We start from the raw sequence: 21,140 nt of genomic DNA, 5'->3' as shown, positions 1-21,140 counted from the left end.
TATTGTTAAAACATAAATTTAGGATGAAAGCTGTAAAGAACATTCCGTCTTAATGACTTTATTAATTAAACTTGTATTGTTGTAACCAGATATACGCCTAATTATAAAATTCTAGGCATCTGTTACAAATTCTGTAAATCAAAACCTGTTTCATTTTACCCTCATAGTTTCAATTATTGTTAGGAATGTGAGTCGTCATGTAATTAGCATGTATTAATTAATTTTGTGAAGTTCATTATTGTACTCATATTGAGATGGAATTTTCACATTTAAAAACATTTTTACATTATAAATTTCACATATTATTCAATTCTGTAATTTTAGACGTATTATTCTGGGTAATCAGAACATCTTAGCTTTGGAACTTTTAATTGTAAATACGATTAAAAAAATGTTGTCATTATTAAGTAATAATGGTCCAAGTGACCACCCATTATTTAGAATATATAAATAGGGAAGCAGCGAGGCTGCTGGGACGGGCAGTTTTGAGCTGATACCTCGAAGTGTAACCTGTGTTAGTTACTTGAATATCATTTCACTAAGATTTAAAGTTGTGAAAAAGTATGTTTCTTGATTTGTGAATCAGTCAGTTGTTTTATGAAGACATACTGTACAACTTGGCCTCTTTGCAATGTGTCATTATGGATTTGATCAGCTGTTACGAACAGAAGAGTAAATGTTTTAAAACTGGAACCGATCACTTTCACTGTAAACCACACACTTCATGAAGATCCATGTAATCTACGAATATTTCAGTTATGTGGAGAAAAATTTCGTTTTTAACCTTCTACTTATGATTCTAGATAACATCAGACGACATGCACTTTTGATAAGGCAGTTCATCTGTCTTTGAAGTTTTGAGGATTACCTTACCGACGAGTAGATAATAATTAAGTAGAAGTGTTAAAACACGAATCAACTTGTCATCTGCAGTCAATCAGAAATGAACAGTTCAGAAGGAATTTTATAAAGTGTTTTACTTGCCGATAGAAATAAATGTCACATGGTTGGCAAATTGGAGTACATTTTGGGGGTATGACTAACTGCGAAAGCTGGAAGACCTGTAACAAATAATATGAAATTCGCTAAAACTTCATGCACATACAAGTAGCTTTTGAAGTTATGTTACCTCTCAAATGTTAAAAATTAAATAATATGATGAGTGATGAAAAAAAGCACACTGATAATTAAGTTTGAGTTGGACTCAGACCATCGCCTAATGTAAATTCTTCTTATGGAACACGAAAGCTAATCTATTGACCACCTCGAATGCTAACCACCAATACCCACACACAGGTACATAAGCCACATAACAGACTTGTAAAAATTCTCTTGCAATTTTTCGGAATTGCCAGAGTACTGCACCTTACTACTTGCACATTATGCTGTTTTAATAGCTTAATAAAGGTGTGCAAAGTTTGAAGTAAATCTGCGATCCCAACATTGTGGTCCCCCCTTGTAAGTTGAAACAAGGTTACAGAGGTAGACGATATTCTGTCAGAACTACTGAGAGCCTTGGGAGAGCCAGCCATGAAAAAACTCTTCCATCTGGTGTGCAAGATGTACAAGACAGGCGAAATGCCCTCAGACTTTCAGATGAATGTAGTAATTCCAATTCCAAAGAAAGCAGTTGATGACAGGCGTGAAAGTCACTGAACTACCAGTTTGTCATGGTTGCAAAATACTAACCTGAATTATTTACCGGAGACTGGAAATACTGGTAGAAGCCGACCTTGGGGAAGATCAGTTTGGATTCTGGAGAAATGTAGGAAAATGTGAGGCAATACTGACCCTATGACTTATCTTAGAAGATAGGTTAAGGAAAGACAGACCTACATTTGTAGCATTTGTAAACTTAGAGAAGGCTTTGACAATGTTGATTGGAATACTCTCTTTGAAATTCTGAAGGTAGCACAGGCAAAATACAGGAAGAGAAAGGCTATTTACAACTTTTACAGATGCCAGACAGCAGTTATAGGAGTTTAGGGGAATGAAAGGGAAGCAGTGGTTAAGACAGGAGTCAAACAGAGCTATAGCCTATCCCCGATTATATTCAATCTGTACACTGAACAATTAGTAAAGTAAACCAAAGAAAAATCTGAAGTAGGAATTAAAGTTATGGGGATGAAATAAAAACACTGAGATTTGCCAATGACATTGTAATTCTGTCAGAGTTAGCAAAGGACTTGGTAGAGCACTTGAATGGAATGGACAGTGTCTTGAAACAAGAATGTAAAATGAGAATAATGGAATGTAGTCGAATTAAATCCGGTGATGCAAAGGGAACTAGGTTAGGAAACCAGACATTTAAAGCAGTAGAAATGATGACTGCAAAAGTAGAGAGGATATAAAATGTATACTGGCAATGGCAAGGAAAGCATTGCTGAAGAAGAGAAATTTGCTAACATCAAATACAAAGTGTTATGAAGCCTTTTCTGAAGGGATTTGTCTGGAATGTAGACTGTGGAGTGTAAGAATCATACACGGAGACCAAGACATGAATACAGTAAGCACATACAGAAGGTGTAGGTTGTAGTAGTTGTTCAGAGATGAAGAGGCTTGCACAGGATATAGTAGCATGTAGAGCTGCTTCAAACCAGTCTTCAGACTGAAGACCATAATAACAACACAGTAAGTTCAGCATAAAGTACTGCCAGATAGTATTGGCCACTTGTGCTGCAATGCAAAGAATATGCGCTTGCATTATCATCTGACAGCCTGAACGTGTCTTCTTTTCAATACTCTGAAAAACTACAGTATCACTGGTAGCTCTTATACCCCCTGAATGTTTCATCTTTGTATACTGAACCTGAAATGTATACTGGGTGTTACAAAAAGGTACGGCCAAACTTTCAGGAAACATTCCTCACACACAAAGAAAGAAAATATGTTATGTGGACATGTGTCCGGAAACGCTTACTTTCCATGTTAGAGCTCATTTTATTACTTCTCTTCAAATCACATTAATCATGGAATGGAAACACACAGCAACGGAACGTACCAGCGTGACTTCAAACACTTTGTTACAGGAAATGTTCAAAATGTCCTCCGTTAGCGAGGATACATGCATTCACCCTCCGTCGCATGGAATCCCTGACGCGCTGATGCAGCCCTGGAGACTGGCGTATTGTATCACAGCCGTCCACAATACAAGCACGGAGAGTCTCTACATTTGGTACCGGGGTTGCGTAGACAGAGCTTTCAAATGCCCCCATAAATGAAAGTCAAGAGGGTTGAGGTCGGGACAGCGTGGAGGCCATGGAATTGGTCCACCTCTACCAATCCATCGGTCACCGAATCTGTTGTTGAGAAGCGTACGAACACTTCGACTGAAATGTGCAGGAGCTCCATCGTGCACGAACCACATGTTGTGTCGCACTTGTAAAGGCACATGTTCTAGCAGCACAGGTGGAGTATCCCGTATGAAATCATGGCAGTGAATCGAGGAAGTACAGTACATACTGACGAAACTAAAATGAGCTCTAACATGGAAATTAAGCGTTTCCGGACACATGTCCACATAACATCTTTTCTTTATTTGTGTGTGAGGAATGTTTCCTGAAAGTTTGGCCGTACCTTTTTGTAACACCCTGTATACTGCAACTAGATAACACACATACTTCTCATCAGGTACCTGACCGTAAACTGAACTTTCTACTGGCCCTTGAGATTCAACATTCTGTTTTGTCTGCAAATTAGTTATTTTGTTTCCAACTTCACTTCTTTTTCTATTTGTGTCTCATTTTTAGTATCAATGGTAATGTTAATATTGTTGATATAACATCACTATTATCACCCCCCACCCCCTTTGTTGTGCATGCTATTGGTCAGAGTTTGAACAAAAATATGAAAACATTGTGGGAAAAACAAATCTGAACATAAATGCAGATGGTAGTCAAGCTGCAGATTGCACTGTTCCGTATGACCACGAGTGGCTATTGTGCAATGTCTTCAATATTTTGCATGTTGGAAGAGTACAAATATCTACCCTGTCCCAGTTAGATTGAAGCTACCTCTATGCATCTTTGCTCCAGTGAGTTAGCATTGATGATGGGGAAGAATCATTGTATTAGAACGGTGCAGTTTCAAGCCTGCCATTCGCTTTGATCTGTGAGTGGGTCTAGCTTGGGCTTTCAGAATGACAGGGTTACAAGTGTGAGTATTGGGTAGAAAAAGTTAATTTGTAGAACTGAGGATATTTAGAAAGTCTGAGAATGACTCTTACATTACAGGCAACCTTCAAGAATCTACTAGCAATGGGGAACTCAATTCCTATTGTGTTAAGTGAATGAAAGAGGCTGCAGAGTGAGAATGACTAGGTTTGTGGGGACAATTTTGCTTGTATTTGAAAGATAATAAATCGTGTGCCATCAAACAAGTCTGAACTTCATTTAACCTCATTATATTAACAACAGTAGTTTGGTGAGAATTTTGATCAGAAGTACTGAGTTATAGTTAGGGCATGTGTCAGCAGGCACACAGTAGCAAACTTTCTCCATCTGGCATCAATACCCAGGGTTTAGATTTGCCCTCCATGCTGATGTAAGCATCTAGTTTGATTGCCTACTAAAACTCATACAGCCAAAAGTATGCAAGTTGGCTTAATAAACAGGACAAGTGACTTACAAAGAATCTGTTATGGTCAGAACAGTGCTCTATGAACCTTGAGTGCACGACGTGGGAGATAAGTGAACGTGAATGTGGGCAAATTGTTGGGGCTCACATGATGGGTACTACTGCACGCAAGGGAGCAGAAATGTTTCGTGTTTCAAGAGACACCATGTCAAAGATTTATGCTGCACACACAGGGAAAGTTGAAAAATAACATTCACCAAGACACACTGCAGACAAAAGTGTGTGAGATGAGTGATCGTGACAGGTTATGGAAGAGGACTGTGACAAAAAATAAGGGGACGACAACTGCAAAAGTCACTGTGGAACTGAATGCTGCCCTCACAAACCACATCAGCAGCAGAACATGAAGGGAGCACTAAAATTAGGTAATTGCAGGGCAAGCTGGAATTCCAAAACTACTTATCAGTGATGTAACTGCCTTAACAAGAAAATGTGGTTCTGAAGCCATAAAACCTGGAATATAGAGTAATGGAAGAAAGTATTTTCGTTAGATGAGTCTTGTTTCACATGGTTTTAAACTTTTGGCTGAGGCTGCATCCCAAGAGTGAAACATGATGAGGATTTGGTGATGATTTGGGCAGCCAGATCGGGGTATTTCATTGGCGCCACAGTTACCCTCAAAAACCACATTATTGTCAAGGACTGTGTGAACATTTAACCCTGATCATATATATCCCCAGGGTACAATGTTTGTTCCCTAATTCAGTGTCCCAAATAATGCTGTGTTCCGAGACGACACGGCACCTTTTCATAAATATCACATCGTCCACGACAGGTTTTGTAAACAAGAGGATGAACTGCCACATCTCCCATGGCCACTGCAGTCACCCAATCTCAATAATATTACACCTTGTGGTCTGTTTTGGAGAGAAGGGTGCCCAATCACTATCCACCTCCATCACTGTTACCTGAACTTGCCATTATTTTGCAAGAAAAAATATGATATACGAGTCCCTCAAATAGTATACATTACCTATATGTATCCATTACAAGATGAATGGAACCTAGTTTGGATGCCAACAGGCTTCCTAAACCGTATTATACATGGTAATGTGTTGTGCTTTTGGTGATTCCATATTTTTGTCCACCCCAGTACATTGACATTTGGAGACAATCTATTTTCCAGCTCATCTTCTTCCACAATTTGAGTTACTTAACTGCCTTACTTTCCCCTGCACCTCCTCAGTCAATGCAGGGGTACTGCATCATCTACTGAATGGCATATTATGGAGTTAAGAATAATAGTGAAAATAGATTTTAGAACTCTTGAAATGAGAGTGATGAGCTTCAGTCAAAACGACACACACACACACACACACACACACACACACACACACACACACACACACACACGTTCCCTAAATCTCATCAACTAACAACAAATTATGGCTAGTGCTCACTTGCGTCCGCAAGGTACAAAAGGGAAGTATGCACCCTCCTCCCTCACACACCATACACCATGGCATCTGAAGTACACGGTTTATCATTACAGAATTATCACACACTTCTAAAAATGAGTGGATGGCCATCAGTTTTCTAGGATGTAATAAATTTATGATTCGCCTATAAAATATAGTTCTTGTGACATAACATCTCACAACTGACCAAATAATTGATATTAAATATGGCAATATTAAAGTCTTAATTACTTTTTATTATTTCAAATTTTCATTCCAAACCACTTGCTCTCTGTTGCTTCTTGGAATACTACACTTACAAAAGAGTAAATTAGATTAAACAAATTACATATAAATTTTTTGTACATCTAGGATACACTTGTAATAATTACCTGCTCCTGCTGTTGTTTGATGTACTTTGTAAAAGCATCCCATCGTTCCCGGGAAGTAGACAATTTTTGAAATTCCTTCTCCACATCCTGCCTCATCTGTTCATCCAGAATTGCTAAAAATTTTCTTATGGCTTCTGGTGGACCCAGGATATCTTGTTCATCAATACATATCTCCATGAACTGTTGTTCAATGAAAGTTATAGCACGCCTAAAAATAAACAATGTCATTGGCACCTATAATAAATTTTCTTCAGAAATTTTCATTAATATTTTAGAAAATTATACTTTATTGATAACTAACAAATTTACAAAGATCTTGGCAGCATGAGCCCACTGATCAGTATGATGTTGCATCCCCCTCTGGCCCGAATGCAATTAACACTGTAACATAGGAAGTTGCTCAATTTTTCCAGGAATGCTCCAAAGGAATAGAGGGAATGAGTCATGAGGAAATTGTTCAGTTTAGACTTGAAACTGCATGGATTACTGCTAAGATTCTTTAATTCTTATGATAACTTATTGAAAGTGGAAGCAGCAGAATACACAATCTTTCAGCATGGAGGTCAATGAGATGTGATCCAAATTGGATATCTGCCTAGTATTAAATGAGTGAAAGCTGCTAATACTTGGAAATAAGCATGTACTGTTAACAATGAAAGACATTAATGAAAATACATATGAGAGGAATCCCAATCTCCTAAACACGGGTTGACAAGAGGTTTGCAAATGTACTCCACTAATTACTCAAACTGCCTGTTTCTCAGCCAAAATACCATTTGCGACTAGGAAAAGCTACCCCAGAATATACTGCCACATGCCATAAGCAGCTAAAAATAAGAAACTTCCTGGCATTTTAAAACCGCGTGCCAGACCGAGACTCGAACTCAGGACCTTTGCCTTTCGCGGGCAAGTGCTCTATCAACAGAGCTACCCAAGCATGACTCATGCCCCATCGTCACAGCTTTACTTCTGCCAGTACCTCATCTCCTACCTTGGTAGAGCACTTGCCTGCGAAAGGCAAAGGTCCCGAGTTCAAGTCTCGGTCCAGCACACAGTTTTAATCTGCCAGGAAGTTTCATATCAGTGCACACTCCACTGCAGAGTGAAAATGTCATTCTGGAAACATCCCGCAGGCTGTGGCTATGCCATGTCTCCACAATATCCTTTCTTTCAGGAGTGCTAGTTCTGCAAGGTTCGCAGGAGAGCTTCTGTAAAGTTTGGAAGGTAGGAGACGAGGTAGTGGCAGAAGTAAAGCTGTGACGACGGGGTGTGAGTCGTGCTTGGGTAGCTCAATTGGTAGAGCACTTGCGCGAGAAAGGCAAAGGTCCTGAGTTCGAGCCTCTGTCCGGCATAAAGTTTTAATCTGCCAGGAAGCTTCATATTAGCGCACACTCTGCTGCAGAGTTAAAATGTCATTCCAGCTAAAAATAAGCTAAGTAGATTAATTTTCATGTTGTATTATCACGTACTGCAGATAGTGTTCTAATAGTAAATTAGTGGTATTTAATTTCTGAACAAGACTCTTAACATGAGCTTTCCATGACAGCGTACCATCTATCTGAGCACCTAGGAAATTGGAATGTTCAGACTCACTAATCCTACGCCCATTTTTTGAAATCAAAATATAAGTTTCAGTTGAATTGTGTGTTGGAAACTGAAAACTGAGTCATAATGTGATTTAGCATCAATTTAATTTCTACAAGCCATGATTTGTCTTGAACGGCATTATTTGATGCATCTTCTATGTTACATTCAACATCCTTCACTAGCAGTGGTCTCAGCACTGACCTGTGCAGCACCCTCTACTTAATTGTGTCCCAGTCAAGACTCCATGTCATAGTGGTTATCATTACTGTGGAGAGTGACCTTTTGCTTCTACTCTTAAGGTATGAGACTGTAGCGTACGCAGGGCAGGGCCACTGATAGCCAGCCTTCCCAGCACAACACCTGTGTCATGCAGGTTGCTGGCCCCTAACCGATAAGTGGTCCATCTCGGAAGGCAGTTATGCACCTTGTTAGAACATCGTGTGTTTGGGTTTGGTGCTGTTTGACACAAACTATTTACATGATTAATGCTAGCAGGCACCCCAAGGAACCATCAGTCATAGGCAGTATGCGCAGCAATTACAGCGGCACTGCTAGTGGGGAAGAGCTTGCATCTGTGGGTCGCATGGCCATCAAGAGCCTGCGGGTACTCCTCTGGTGTAGTGTAGTTAAGCTGTAGCACAACCTCCAGTAACCAGTTGCAGTCACAGCTGTGCTCCAGGCCACTTGAGCCAGACACTGTCAGCAACCCATGAGCTGGAGCATCTGCCAAGTCTGCAGCACACTGTATAGCTCTGCTATGGCGCCCAGCAGCTAATGGCAATCTTCCGGGGGACTCCATGCAACTGTGTACTTGTACTTCAGTGATTATTGTACCTAATTTTCTTTGGACTTTGGTTTGTACTTTCCTGATATCACTGACAATCACTTCTGTTATTATTGTCTAATGCAGAACTTTACTTTTCTGTGGTGAGGCTGCAGTGAGTATAGATTCTTAAACTATCTGTAGAATCATCAATCATTTATGTACAGTTAAAGACTAGAGATCAAGCCAATGACACAAAAGTGAAGACGGTGATTATTGGTTTTTGGTTGTTTTCCACTGTGTCGAAGGGTGGCCCGTGGTAGTTGATGCCCCAGTGGTTCATTGGATGTTAGTCTGACCTTTGGGTTATCAGGTGGCAGCTGGATCCCCTGTCAAATGAGTGTTGAGCAGAGCAGCCTCATAGCAGATGATGACACTGTGTGGATGTCAACTCTTATGACTCACTGATTTGATGACTTGCCTGGCAGCGCAGTCAGTATTTATGTGCACCAAGGGGGGTTTGTTGTGATGTAGCTGTTACAAATGTCACATATGCTACATGCTAAAGTGTGTCTGGTTGTTAACTAGCTGGGGATTAATTGGCAGGTGGGTGGCATGGTGCAATGTTGTGACAACGTATTGCTGCAAGTGGTTCTTTACAGCGTCGAGTCCTGTAGCCTAGTCCCATGCTGTTACATTCCTCTCTTCTTTGAAAAATTCAGGACTTCAAATTCTTTCCATTTCTGTACCTGGAGCTAGTCAAATCTTTTTAGTTCCAATTGGACACATTTGGCTGGTCTTTGGTTCCCTACATCTATACGAGTTCTTCTGTAGTACTTAACAGCTAAAACAGATACTGACATACAGTTAAAACTTTCCACAGTTTATATGGTTTCAGTCATTGGCTGTCCCTGAAAATTAGCAGTAGACCTGCTAGTAAGTAGCAGGATAGCTGAGATGTGTAACCACAAGTACACTTTACAAATGGTCTCCCCTGCCAAATCCTATAGTTCTCTTCAAGCTGTCCCACTGGATGGTTGGTTAGTTTGGAGTGAAAGGGACTGAACTGCAAGATCATCAGCCCTTCATCCATTAAGTGCGAAACCAGGTGTAGTCGTCAAAAGTAGGAGGTGAGAGGCAAATCGTGGAAAGCCTGTGTGTAGCCAACACAATAAAAAGCAGAAGTAAAGCCAAGGAAAAAGACAGCACAAACAAGTTGTTAAAAAATCAGTGAAGAGAAGGCTTTAATGCCAAGAAATGAAAACCTATAAAGAGAAGGAAAAGGTGGAAACAGCAGAGGCTAGGCTGGGCCACCAGCGGACCCCAGGAGGAGAGGAGGGAGGGAGGGGGGGAGGGGAGGGGAAGAGGGGTGCCCCTGCAACCCCATAGGCAGTCAATGGCACCAAAAAGCCCTTCCTTAAAGGGATCGATAGAAACCACCTTTGCAGGACACACCAAGTCAGCTGAGTTGGTGTCATCTGATAGCACTAGAGGGAGCTTATCAGGAAGATTAAGATGCCGTCTCAAAGCAGCCAAACTATTGCAGTCTATGAGCAAGTGGACCATTGCCGCGCGGGCTTGGTATCAGCAGTGAGGGAGATCCTCATGCTTGAGAATGCGACTATGGATCAGCCAAATGTGACCACTGTGGAGTCTACAGAGGACGGTGGATTCCCTGTAAGAAGCAAGCAGGGAAGAATGCCACATGGTCATGGTCTCCTTTATTGTCCTCAGTTTGTTTGGGGACATCAGGGCAGACCATTCTGAGTTCCAGACTTCCAGCTATCAATGGCGTATAAATGAGCAAAGGTTCAGTTCTGGGACCCCCATTTCCAGAATTGGCATCCTGGTGGCCAGCTTGGCCAATCAGTCAGCTCGTTCATTTCCCGAAATCCCAACATGACAGGGGGGTCCAAAGGAAAATAACTGGCCACTCAGCTTGATGGAGGTCAGAGACAAGATCCTGGATAGCTCCAACCAGTGGGTGTGGAGTGTAGCACTTGTCTATAGCCTGAAGGCTGCTAAGGGAGTCACTAGAGAGTAGGATACTCTTGCCAGTGCAAGAACGAACATGGCTAAGGATGAATTTAATGGCCATCAATTCAATAGTGAAGACACTGCAGCTGTGTGGCAGAGAGTGGAGTTCACTACACTGTGCATGTGTGTATGCAAAACCTCTTCATCCGTAGACTGTTGAGCCATCAGTGAACACTGCTTCCCAACCAGGGTACTTCTCTATGACAGCCAAGAACAAGTGGCGAAAAATCATGGGGTCAGCGGAATATTTTGGACCAAAGGAGACTTTGAGGCAAATCTGAGGTCAGGGCACAAGCCATGGGGGCAGAAGCAATGTTCCCCTGACCAGAGGCGACAGTGGAGGAAGTTACAGTTCCGAACACTGGAGGCGTTCAGCGATTGTAACCTCACTCTGTGCCATGGTTGAGGGAGGTGGAGTTTTCTTCCAGGGAAAAGGACACATTAGTTGGCATGCTCAGGGAAGCTATGAATGCATCTAGCATAATTCAGTAGCGGTTGTTGGTGCCCGATAGGTAATGGAGAGACTCCAGCCTCGACTAACAGGCTGTTCACAGGGAAGTTTGGAAGGCTCCTGTCCCACGTTAGACCTCATATTGATGAATGAGGTCCAGTATTTGCAACCCTGAGGATGATGCTGAACCACATGCAAGACTCTCATCATCAATATAGAATCAGGGCTTTCTACAGCAGCAAAAGGGTAGAGCAATCTGCATCCCAGCTAGTGTTACTGAGGCAGCAAAGTGTAATGATGTGTCACCAGCACCTTCGCTTAAGTTGGTGATGGTGGTGAAGCCACGTCAGCCAGGAATCGAAGACTAGTCCCAGAAATCGGTGTGCCTGAACATTAAGAAGTAATTGATCATCTAGGTAAAGCTCTGGATATGGGTGGGCAGTATGACAGCAACAGAAGTGCACGACATGAGTCTTGGCAGCTGAAAACCAAAAGCCCTGGGGGAGAGCCCATGACAGACTTTCATATGGCACCTTGTAGGCAACTCTCAGCAAAACCATACTAGAGGAGCAATAATTACAACAAAAATTGTCAGCATATAAGGAGGGCAATATTAAAGACCCCACAACCACTGCTAGACCATTGATGGCCACCAGAAATGGAGGGACACTCAGTACAGAGCCCTGCTGAACCTCATTCTCATGGATTGGGGGGCTTTGAGTGAAGCATCCACTACAAACCGGAGAGTATGGTGCGACAGGAAGTTCTTGACAAAAACGGAGTGGACCCCAGGCACCCCACTCATGTAACATAGTAAGGATGTGGTGATGCTACATTGTGTTGTAAGACTCCTGTAGGTCTAAAAAGACAGCAATGAGGTGCTGACAATGTGCAAAGGCCATCCGGGTGGTGGACTCGAGGTGAACCAAATTATCAGCAGTGGAGCAGCCTTTGCGAAAACTGCCCTGAGATGCAGCCAAAAGGCCCAGAGAATCAAGTAGCCAACACAGCTGCTTGCTCACCATTCTTTCAACCAACATACAGAGAACATCAGTAAGGCTGATAACTGGTCATCTGTAAGAGGTTCTTACCCAGTTTCAGTACTGGAATTATTGTGCTTTCTCACCACTGAGATGGGAACTCAACCTCATTCCAGATCCGATTAAAGAGGGCAAGGATGTGGTACTGACAATCCACTGAGAGGTGTTTCAGCATTTGGTTGTTAATGCAGGTCTGGCCCTTGGGCAGTATCAGGGCAATGGGCTAGGGCACTGGAAAGTTCCCATTCACTGAATGCAGCATTATATGGCTCCAGGTGGCAGATATCAAAAGACATGCGCATTTGTTCTTCCTGCTGTTTTATGAGCCAAAAGGTGGGGTGGCAGTTCTTAGATTCAGATATGTGAGTGTAATGCTCAGCAAAATGCTTGGCAACAGCATCTGGATCTGTATAAATGGAACCATCTAAGGAAATACTTGGTACGCCTGTAGGGGACTGGAAGCCGTAGAGTCATCTGATCTTTGCCCATCCCTGTGATGGAGAGGTACGTGATTCAATGGTGGAAACATCTGGTTCCCAGGAGTCTTGCCTTCATCATTTTATGAGGTAGCAAACACGGGCACGGAGCCGTTTAAAGGCAATAAGGTGCTCCATTGAAGGGTGCCACTTATGGCATTGGAGAGCCTGCCTACGATCTCTAATGGCTACAATGAACTCTCGGTTCCATCAGAGTACCGTCTTTCAACAGAGACGGAGAAGGGGGGGATCCTGAGGAAGAGGGGATGTCTTAGTTGGCTGCCAAAAGAATGGCTGCTGTTGTATGCTGAACACCTGCATCGATACTGCCTTGCAATGGAGAGCTACGGATGACAGTAGAGATGAACCCATACCAGTCAGCATTACAAAGAACCCATCTGGACAGATAGAAGACCAGGAGTACGAAACGAGAAATCAATGGCCGAATAAGTTCTGTGTCATACACTGAAGTGTGTGGGGAAATCACAGTTCAAGATGCAAAGATCAAGTTTTGCCAGTAAAGTTTCAATGTCTTTAACATGGCCAGTGACCATTCTTCCACCCCACAAAGGGTTATGGGCGTTGAAGTCACACAAGACTCAGAATGGGAGAGGGGGATAAACATTATAGATAGTAAAATCCTGATTTATCTGTACCCGAACAGCCCATCATTCTAAGTTGGCCTACAGCTTATCGTCAGATTGCAGAAGAAGATCACGGTGAAAGATGATGTCCTGGACTATATTGAGACTTTTGTGGGGAGTGACAGTCACAGGAGTGTCACCTAACTTTTCACACTAGAGCAGCACCTGTGACTGGCCAGGAGATGACGTTTCAATGAAGATAGAACTGCTCTTCATCTAAGATATGACTGCAAATTCCCCGTATTTGTCCTCAATGTTAACCACAAAAAATAAAGGCTTTGTGGCCAAAAAGGCGTCCCCATCAGCCCTCGTACATACCAGATATTGGGGGGGAGGGCAGAGGGGGGGGGGAGAAGGGCAGGGAGAATTTTGCTCTTTGTTTTTAGTCCTGCCTTCCTCCAACAGCACGGCAAGGAAAAAGGAAAGCATTGGGATAGTACTTTGTTGCATTGTATGAGGCCTTTCCATTTGAAGACGCTGCTGGGGCCGATTGACCACCAGCAGGAGAAAATTAAAGTTGCTTCACGTGCGAACTATCCGCCATGGTGCCATCCACTCTGAATGGGGGCTCTCCCATGGGTGACAGACAGCCACAGCAATGGCTACCTGGCCTGTAATCCATTGTTGGAAGTCCCCATGCCCCAGTCCTGACAGGGACATACTCCATGACATATGTGGGGAGTGTGCAGTGCAGGCACCAACAGTGTGATCCCTGCACGATCAGGGGCTACTATCATGCAGGTGCCTGATGACCCCCCCCCCCCCCCACAACAAGATGGCTACAGTGCTGGGTTTTGGGCCTACTATAACAGGAAGGAAGTGTGGGTTGAAGGGCACAGAGGCAGTGCGTACACCACAGTGGGTGACCTTCCCTGCGTGACAAGCACTTCTGTACAATTTGGAAAAGATGGCAGGTTAAACCGAATGATGGGGCCCATATAATTATTAATGGGAGGCGAAGATAGCGCTGAGAGTGAAACTAGAAATCAAGACCTTTGCAGAATTGGTTTCTGCTGCAGACCTACACTTCAGACTCTCTCTTCCCTCCTCTGACTTTCCATTAGAGGTCCCTTTGGTGCAGAACCTGCTTTATGAATTTGGTCTTGATTTCTAGGATGATGAAGGTAGCGCTGAGAGTGAAACTAGAAATCAAGACCAAATTCATAAAGCAGGTTCTGGACCAAAAGGACCTCTAATGGAAAGTCAGAGGAGGGAAGAGAGAGTCTGAAGTGTAGGTCTGCAGCAGAAACCAATTCTGCAAAGGCTGGGGCCCTATGGTAGCAAAGCACTTACTCACCAAAGAGTGGTGAGTGACCTGGAGGGTGTCTCACTGGAAAGTCACAACATTCTTACAGTATACCTCTTTGACTTGTCTGGCAGCTGAGTCTAACGACCTCATAACCATAAGGTTTTCTGGGAATCCAGGAGGCCTCTTACAACAATACTCCCAGTAACATAACAAAACTACATACCCATATAGCGGAGATGCTGATTGTTACACTCCCATCCTGGATTTTCCATTGTTTGAAAACTAGGCACCCAGTCTTTTCAAAGTATTATCATCTTAGAATTGGAGCCCAGCTCATCAAAGTAGTTATCCCATTCCCCAAATGACATTACCCTAGTAGCTTAAGGATACACGGTACTTTTCCGGCTCAATATTACGTAAAAATCATCACCTATTTCTTTCAGGCACTGTTTATAAAGTATATGTTTTACAGATTTTTTGTTGATATCAGGTAATGCAGCACACTTTGTAAAGAAATTAGAAGTATTGTGAATATTTTTAAACCTGCTTAGGGTTATTAAAAAAATTACAAAGAAATTGATGCAATTTTTTTTTTTTTTTTTTCAAAATGCTTCCTCAAACTGAGGTACCATTTAATCCAATGTTATACGTTTGGAGGAGACCAAATTTTTACCAGATATACATGACATGATGGTTGAGGTACTAGACCTATTTAATTCCACATATTATGTATATTACAAGAATAAAAAAATATCACATCTTACATTTCAATTTTTATAATTTTTTTCCTAATAAAAATGTTATTTTTTCTATAATTTAATTGATTCTGCAATAAAGCTTAGGTCTAGTACATAAGTATAGACTATTGCAGGTTATAGCAATGCTTTATAAACTTGAGGAAATATTTGTACCTGAATTCTGAAAAATAATACTTGTGGGAAATTGCGAATGAAGATGTGAGTCCAATTAAACTGTGCCTCCAAACATTCCTGAAACATAGTCTTCATCCTGCAGCATTTCATCATCTTCCAAAGCTTCCTCTTGGCATTCCTTTTAACACTTCTTACTTCTTTGGTAACTTGAAGAGCAAATCTTTCAGCTTCATGCTCCCATTGTCTGTCACACGCAAGCAATTTATCTTCCATATTAGAGCCACATTTTATGCCTAAATTTCTCAGGACTTCCAACCTTCCTATCACTCAATCATTGAAACATATCACTGTGTATCTAGTATGCCAACTTCTAATGAATTTAATCCTACAAAAACATTCTTGGGTAATCTTTCCCATAAACAATGGATGAAACTTTCATTTGTATTTTGAGTGTCCCCATGAAGACATTTACTAAGCAAAATAGGGACACTCGGGTCTCTAAAAATTGGTTTTATTTCATTCATATGGGCTCAGGAAGAGAATGCTCATGATGGTATATTTGATAACTTTCTTTTGCTGTTTGGTAAAGACACCAAAACTCTGCAAAGCCCATGAACAGGTGGTCATCTGTGGACAACTTATTAAAGTAGGTGGCCCATACAGCTTTTCTCATTGCTGTAAAATCATTCAGAGGTGCAGATCGTCTAATGGTCAGTCCATAATAACTCTGAAGGAGGTCTATTTCAGTTTCTGTCAATCTGCCTTGGCCAGACAGAGATTTTCCATCAGATATCAACTTTCCTTTCATTTCTCTTTGTATCTTCCTCAATCTAGCACCCATCCTCTTTTGCACATGTCCACAACACTCCAGTTTTGTTACCAAGGTATCACCATAAAGACTGAACTCATTAATTTTATTGAAAGCTTTAGAGTCCCCATTGTCTAGGTATTTCGTATATCTAATGTAATAAACGGGCACCAACCTCTGAAATATGTTTAGAGCTCCATCACACTCCATACCTCCATTGTAACCATTATAATTTTTAGAACACTGATGTTCAATATGTCCTTCAGTGTTACCATGGCAGGTGTGGCAGTACTTAGGTAAGTAGTCAACATCTACAACTTTTCCATTCTCCAGAGAATACCTTAGAACACCATTCAAGGAATGATGCTCTCGACGTTGCCATGTCCCATCAAGTGCAACAGCAATGTCCCTGGTTCCACTAATATTTACAGTTTCTTCAACTGCATGTTTCTTAGATGCTTTAGACACAACCGTCAAGGCACCTAAAAGTACTTGTATGTACTTGCTTAACCTCCTGGGAGGAGGAGGAGGAGGAGGAGGAGGAGGAGGAGGAGAAAGGTCCATCAAACCACAAAGTGTTTGAGCAGCCTTTTTTCCTTTTCGTATTGAATGCACTAACTTCAAATTCATATCATATGAATTATGCACAATGTTCGAAGTCATTTTCAAGGTAGATTCATTGCAGGATCTACACAACTAATTTTGGCTCTAAACCCTTCCTGCTACTTTGTTGTTCAGTTATTTCCAGACAGCCTACATCATCACATTGTTTACATTTCGCTACTTCCTTTATCAAAGAAGATAGGATGCCCACATCAACAACAACAAATCCACTACAAACAGTGTCATTGTTAACACAAAACTTTGAATCACCAGGAGGCATGCCATGTGGGAGTTTCTTCCCTGAAGAACTGATACATAGGTTACTTTCAACAGTGTGGCTTGCTTTGTTTGTGAACTAGTTACCACGGAATTTCCTTTTATTGAATTTCTTGAAGCGTGGCATAGTTCGTATTTATTGCACACTAAAGGATATGTGCTTCCACAAATATAAGTAGCACTTGGGCATCAGACATTCAGTAAAATGTGAACAAACTGCTTCAGTGCAGCAAAAATATATACTAGTAAAGATAATCATTTACAGACATTAGAAACTTGCACTGTTACCAACCTACACAATGTGTCATACATATAATCGCTGGAAACAGGAAGTTCACAATTCTTTTCGAAATAATATTGGTTTCTGTAACAGAAATAAAGGGGGCGTAGCGGCATACATGACTAACTTTAAAATTTGGTGATATATAATAGAGGAAAACATTCCATGTCGGAAAAATATATCTAAAAACAAAGATGATGTAACTTACCAAATGAAAGCGTTGGTATGTTGATAGACACACAAACAAACACAAACACAAACACAAACACACACACAAAATTCAAGCTTTCGCAACCCACGGTTGCTTTATCAGGAAAGATGGAAGGAGAGGGAAAGAGAAAAGGATGTGGGTTTTAAGGGAGAGGGTAAGGAGTCATTCCAATCCCGGGAGCGGAAAGACAGACTTTGGGGGGAAAAAGGGACAGGTATACACTCGCGCGCAACCCCCCCCCCCCCCCCCCACACACACACACAAGCAGACATATGTAAAGGCAAAGAGTTTGGGTAGAGATGTCAGTCGAGGCAGAAGTACAGAGGCAAAGATGTTACTGAATGACAGGTGAGGTATGAGCAGCGGCAACTTGAAATTAGAGGAGGTTGAGGTCTCGTGGGAAACGGGAAGAGAGGATATATTGAAGGGCAAGTTCCCATCTTCGGAGTACTGACAGGTTGGTGTTAGTGGGAAGTATCCAGATAACCCGGACGGTGTAACACTGTGCCAATATGTGCTGGCCGTGCATGTGGCATGTTTAGCCACAGGGTGATCCTCATTACCAACAAACACTGTCTGCCTGTGTCCATTCATGCGAATGGACAGTTTATGCTGGTCATTCCCACATAGAAAGCTTCACATTGTAGGCAGGTCAGTTGGTAAATCACGTGGGTGCTTTCACACGTGGCTCTGCCTTTGATCGTGTATACCTTCCGGGTTACAGGACGGGAGTATGTGGTGGTGGAGAGCCACATTCAGAGTCTGATCCAGTCCCGGAAAGTATCCTGTCACAAGTGGGGCAGTTTGTGGTTCTTCTGTGGAAGGTTCTGACTTCCTCAAATCCTGCCCTGAAATGAGATACATCCTTCATGAAATCCTCCCCACTCCACAAAGTGTGTCTTTCCGCCGTCCACCTAACCTTCGTAACCTCTTAGTTCATCCCTATGAAATCCCCAAACCACCTTCCCTACCCTCTGGCTCCTACCCTTGAAACCGCCCCCGGTGTAAAACCTGTCCCATGCACCCTCCCACCACCACCTATTCCAGTCCTGTAACCCGGAAGGTGTACACGATCAAAGGCAGAGCCACGTGTGAAAGCACCCACGTGATTTACCAACTGACCTGCCTACACTGTGAAGCTTTCTATGTGGGAATGACCAGCAACAAACTGTCCATTTGCATGAATGGACACAGGCAGACAGTGTTTGTTGGTAATGAGGATCACCCTGTGGCTAAACATGCCACATGCACGGCCAGCACATCTTGGCACAGTGTTACACCGTCCGGGTTATCTGGATACTTCCCACTAACACCAACCTGTCAGAACTCCGGAGATGGGAACTTGCCCTTCAGTATATCCTCTCTTCTCGTTATCCGCCAGGCCTCAACCTCCGCTAATTTCAAGTTGCCGCCGCTCATACCTCACCTGTCTTTCAATAACATCTTTGCCTCTGTACTTCTGCCTCGACTGACATCTCTGCCGAATCTCTTTGCCTTTACAAATGTCTGCTTGTGTCTGTGTATGTGTGGTTGGATATGGGTGTGTGTGCGAGTGTATACCTGTCCTTTTTTCCCCCAAGGTAAGTCTTTCCACTCCCGGGATTGGAATCACTCCTTACCCTCTCCCTTAAAACCCACATCCTTTCGTCTTTCCCTCTCCTTCCCTCTTTCCTGATGAAGCAAGTGTTGGTTGTGAAAGCTAGAATTTTGTGTGTATGTATGTGTTTGTTTGTGTGTCTATTGACCTGCCAGCACTTTCGTATTGTAAGTCACATCATCAAAAACAGAGGGAAACATTCCAGGTGGTTAAATATATTTAAAAACAATGATGATGTGACTTACCATACGAAAGCGCTGGCAGGACGATAGAAACACAAACAAACACATACATACACACAAAATTCTAGCTTTCGCAACCAATGGTTGCTTCGTCAGGAAAGAGGGAAGGAGAGGGAAAAACGAAAGGATGTGGGTTTTAAGGGAGAGGGTAAGGAGTCATTCCAATCCCGGGAGCGGAAAGACTTACCTTGGGGGAAAAAAGGACAGGTATACACTCGCACACACACCCATATCCAACCACACATACACAGACACAAGCAGACATTTGTAAAGGCAAAGAGATTCGGCAGAGATGTCAGTCGAGGCAGAAGTACAGAGGCAAAGATGTTATTGAAAGACAGGTGAGGTATGAGCGGCGGCAACTTGAAATTAGCGGAGGTTGAGGCCTGGCGGATAACGAGAAGAGAGGATATACTGAAGGGCAAGTTCCCATCTCCGGAGTACTGACAGGTTGGTGTTAGTGGGAAGTATCCAGATAACCCGGACGGTGTAACACTGTGCCAATATGTGCTGGCCGTGCATGTGGCATGTTTAGCCACAGGGTGATCCTCATTACCAACAAACACTGTCTGCCTGTGTCCATTCATGCGAATGGACAGTTTGTTGCTGGTCATTCCCACATAGAAAGCTTCACATTGTAGGCAGGTCAGTTGGTAAATCACGTGGGTGCTTTCACACGTGGCTCTGCCTTTGATCGTGTACACCTTCCGGGTTACAGGACTGGAGTAGGTGGTGGTGGACGGTGCATTGGACAGGTTTTACACCGGGGGCGGTTACAAGGGTAGGAGCCAGAGGGTAAGGAAGGTGGTTTGGGGATTTCATAGGGATGAACTAAGAGGTTACGAAGGTTAGGTGGACGGCGGAAAGACACTCTTGGTGGAGTGGGGAGGATTTCATGAAGGATGGATCTCATTTCAGGGCAGGATTTGTGGAAGTCGTATCCCTGCTGGAGAGCCACATTCAGAGTCTGATCCAGTCCCGGAAAGTATCCTGTCACAAGTGGGGCTCTTTTGTGGTTCTTCTGTGGGAGGTTCTGGGTTTGAGGCGATGAGGAAGTGGCTCTGGTTATTTGCTTCTGTACCAGGTCGGGAGGGTAGTTGCGGGATGTGAAAGCTGTTTTCAGGTTGTTGGTGTAATGGTTCAGGGATTCCGGACTGGAGCAGATTCGTTTGCCACAAAGACCTAGGCTGTAGGGAAGGGACCGTTTGATGTGGAATGGGTGGCAGCTGTCATAATGGAGGTACTGTTGCTTGTTGGTGGGTTTGATGTGGACGGACGTGTGAAGCTGGCCATTGGACAGATGGAGGTCAACGTTAAGGAAAGTGGCATGGGATTTGGAAGAGGACCAGGTGAATCTGATGGAACCAAAGGAGTTGAGGTTGGAGAGGAAATTCTGGAGTTCTTCTTCACTGTGTGTCCAGATCATGAAGATGTCATCAATAAATCTGTACCAAACTTTGGGTTGGCAGGCCTGGGTAACCAAGAAGGCTTCCTCTAAGCGACCCATGAATAGGTTGGCGTACGAGGGGGCCATCCTGGTACCCATGGCTGTTCCCTTTAATTGTTGGTATGTCTGGCCT

At 42.8% G+C, this 21,140-nt stretch overlaps 1 protein-coding gene across 2 annotated transcripts in view; it reads right to left on the bottom strand.

The window, feature by feature from the left end:
- Positions 1-21,140, bottom strand: part of LOC126244951 (DNA primase small subunit) — a 127,290-nt gene that overhangs the window by 12,078 nt on the left and 94,072 nt on the right. For both annotated transcript variants that reach the window (XM_049948279.1, XM_049948278.1), the window contains exon 5: positions 6,425-6,632. In XM_049948279.1, the coding sequence (XP_049804236.1) occupies positions 6,425-6,632 (208 nt within the window). The remainder of the gene's footprint in view (positions 1-6,424; positions 6,633-21,140) is intronic.

Source organism: Schistocerca nitens, chromosome 1, assembly GCF_023898315.1.
Source record: "Schistocerca nitens isolate TAMUIC-IGC-003100 chromosome 1, iqSchNite1.1, whole genome shotgun sequence".
Taxonomy (NCBI): domain Eukaryota; kingdom Metazoa; phylum Arthropoda; class Insecta; order Orthoptera; family Acrididae; genus Schistocerca; species Schistocerca nitens.
The sequence above is the reverse complement of the archived record's forward strand: the minus strand, read 5'-3'. Positions and strand labels throughout refer to the sequence as shown.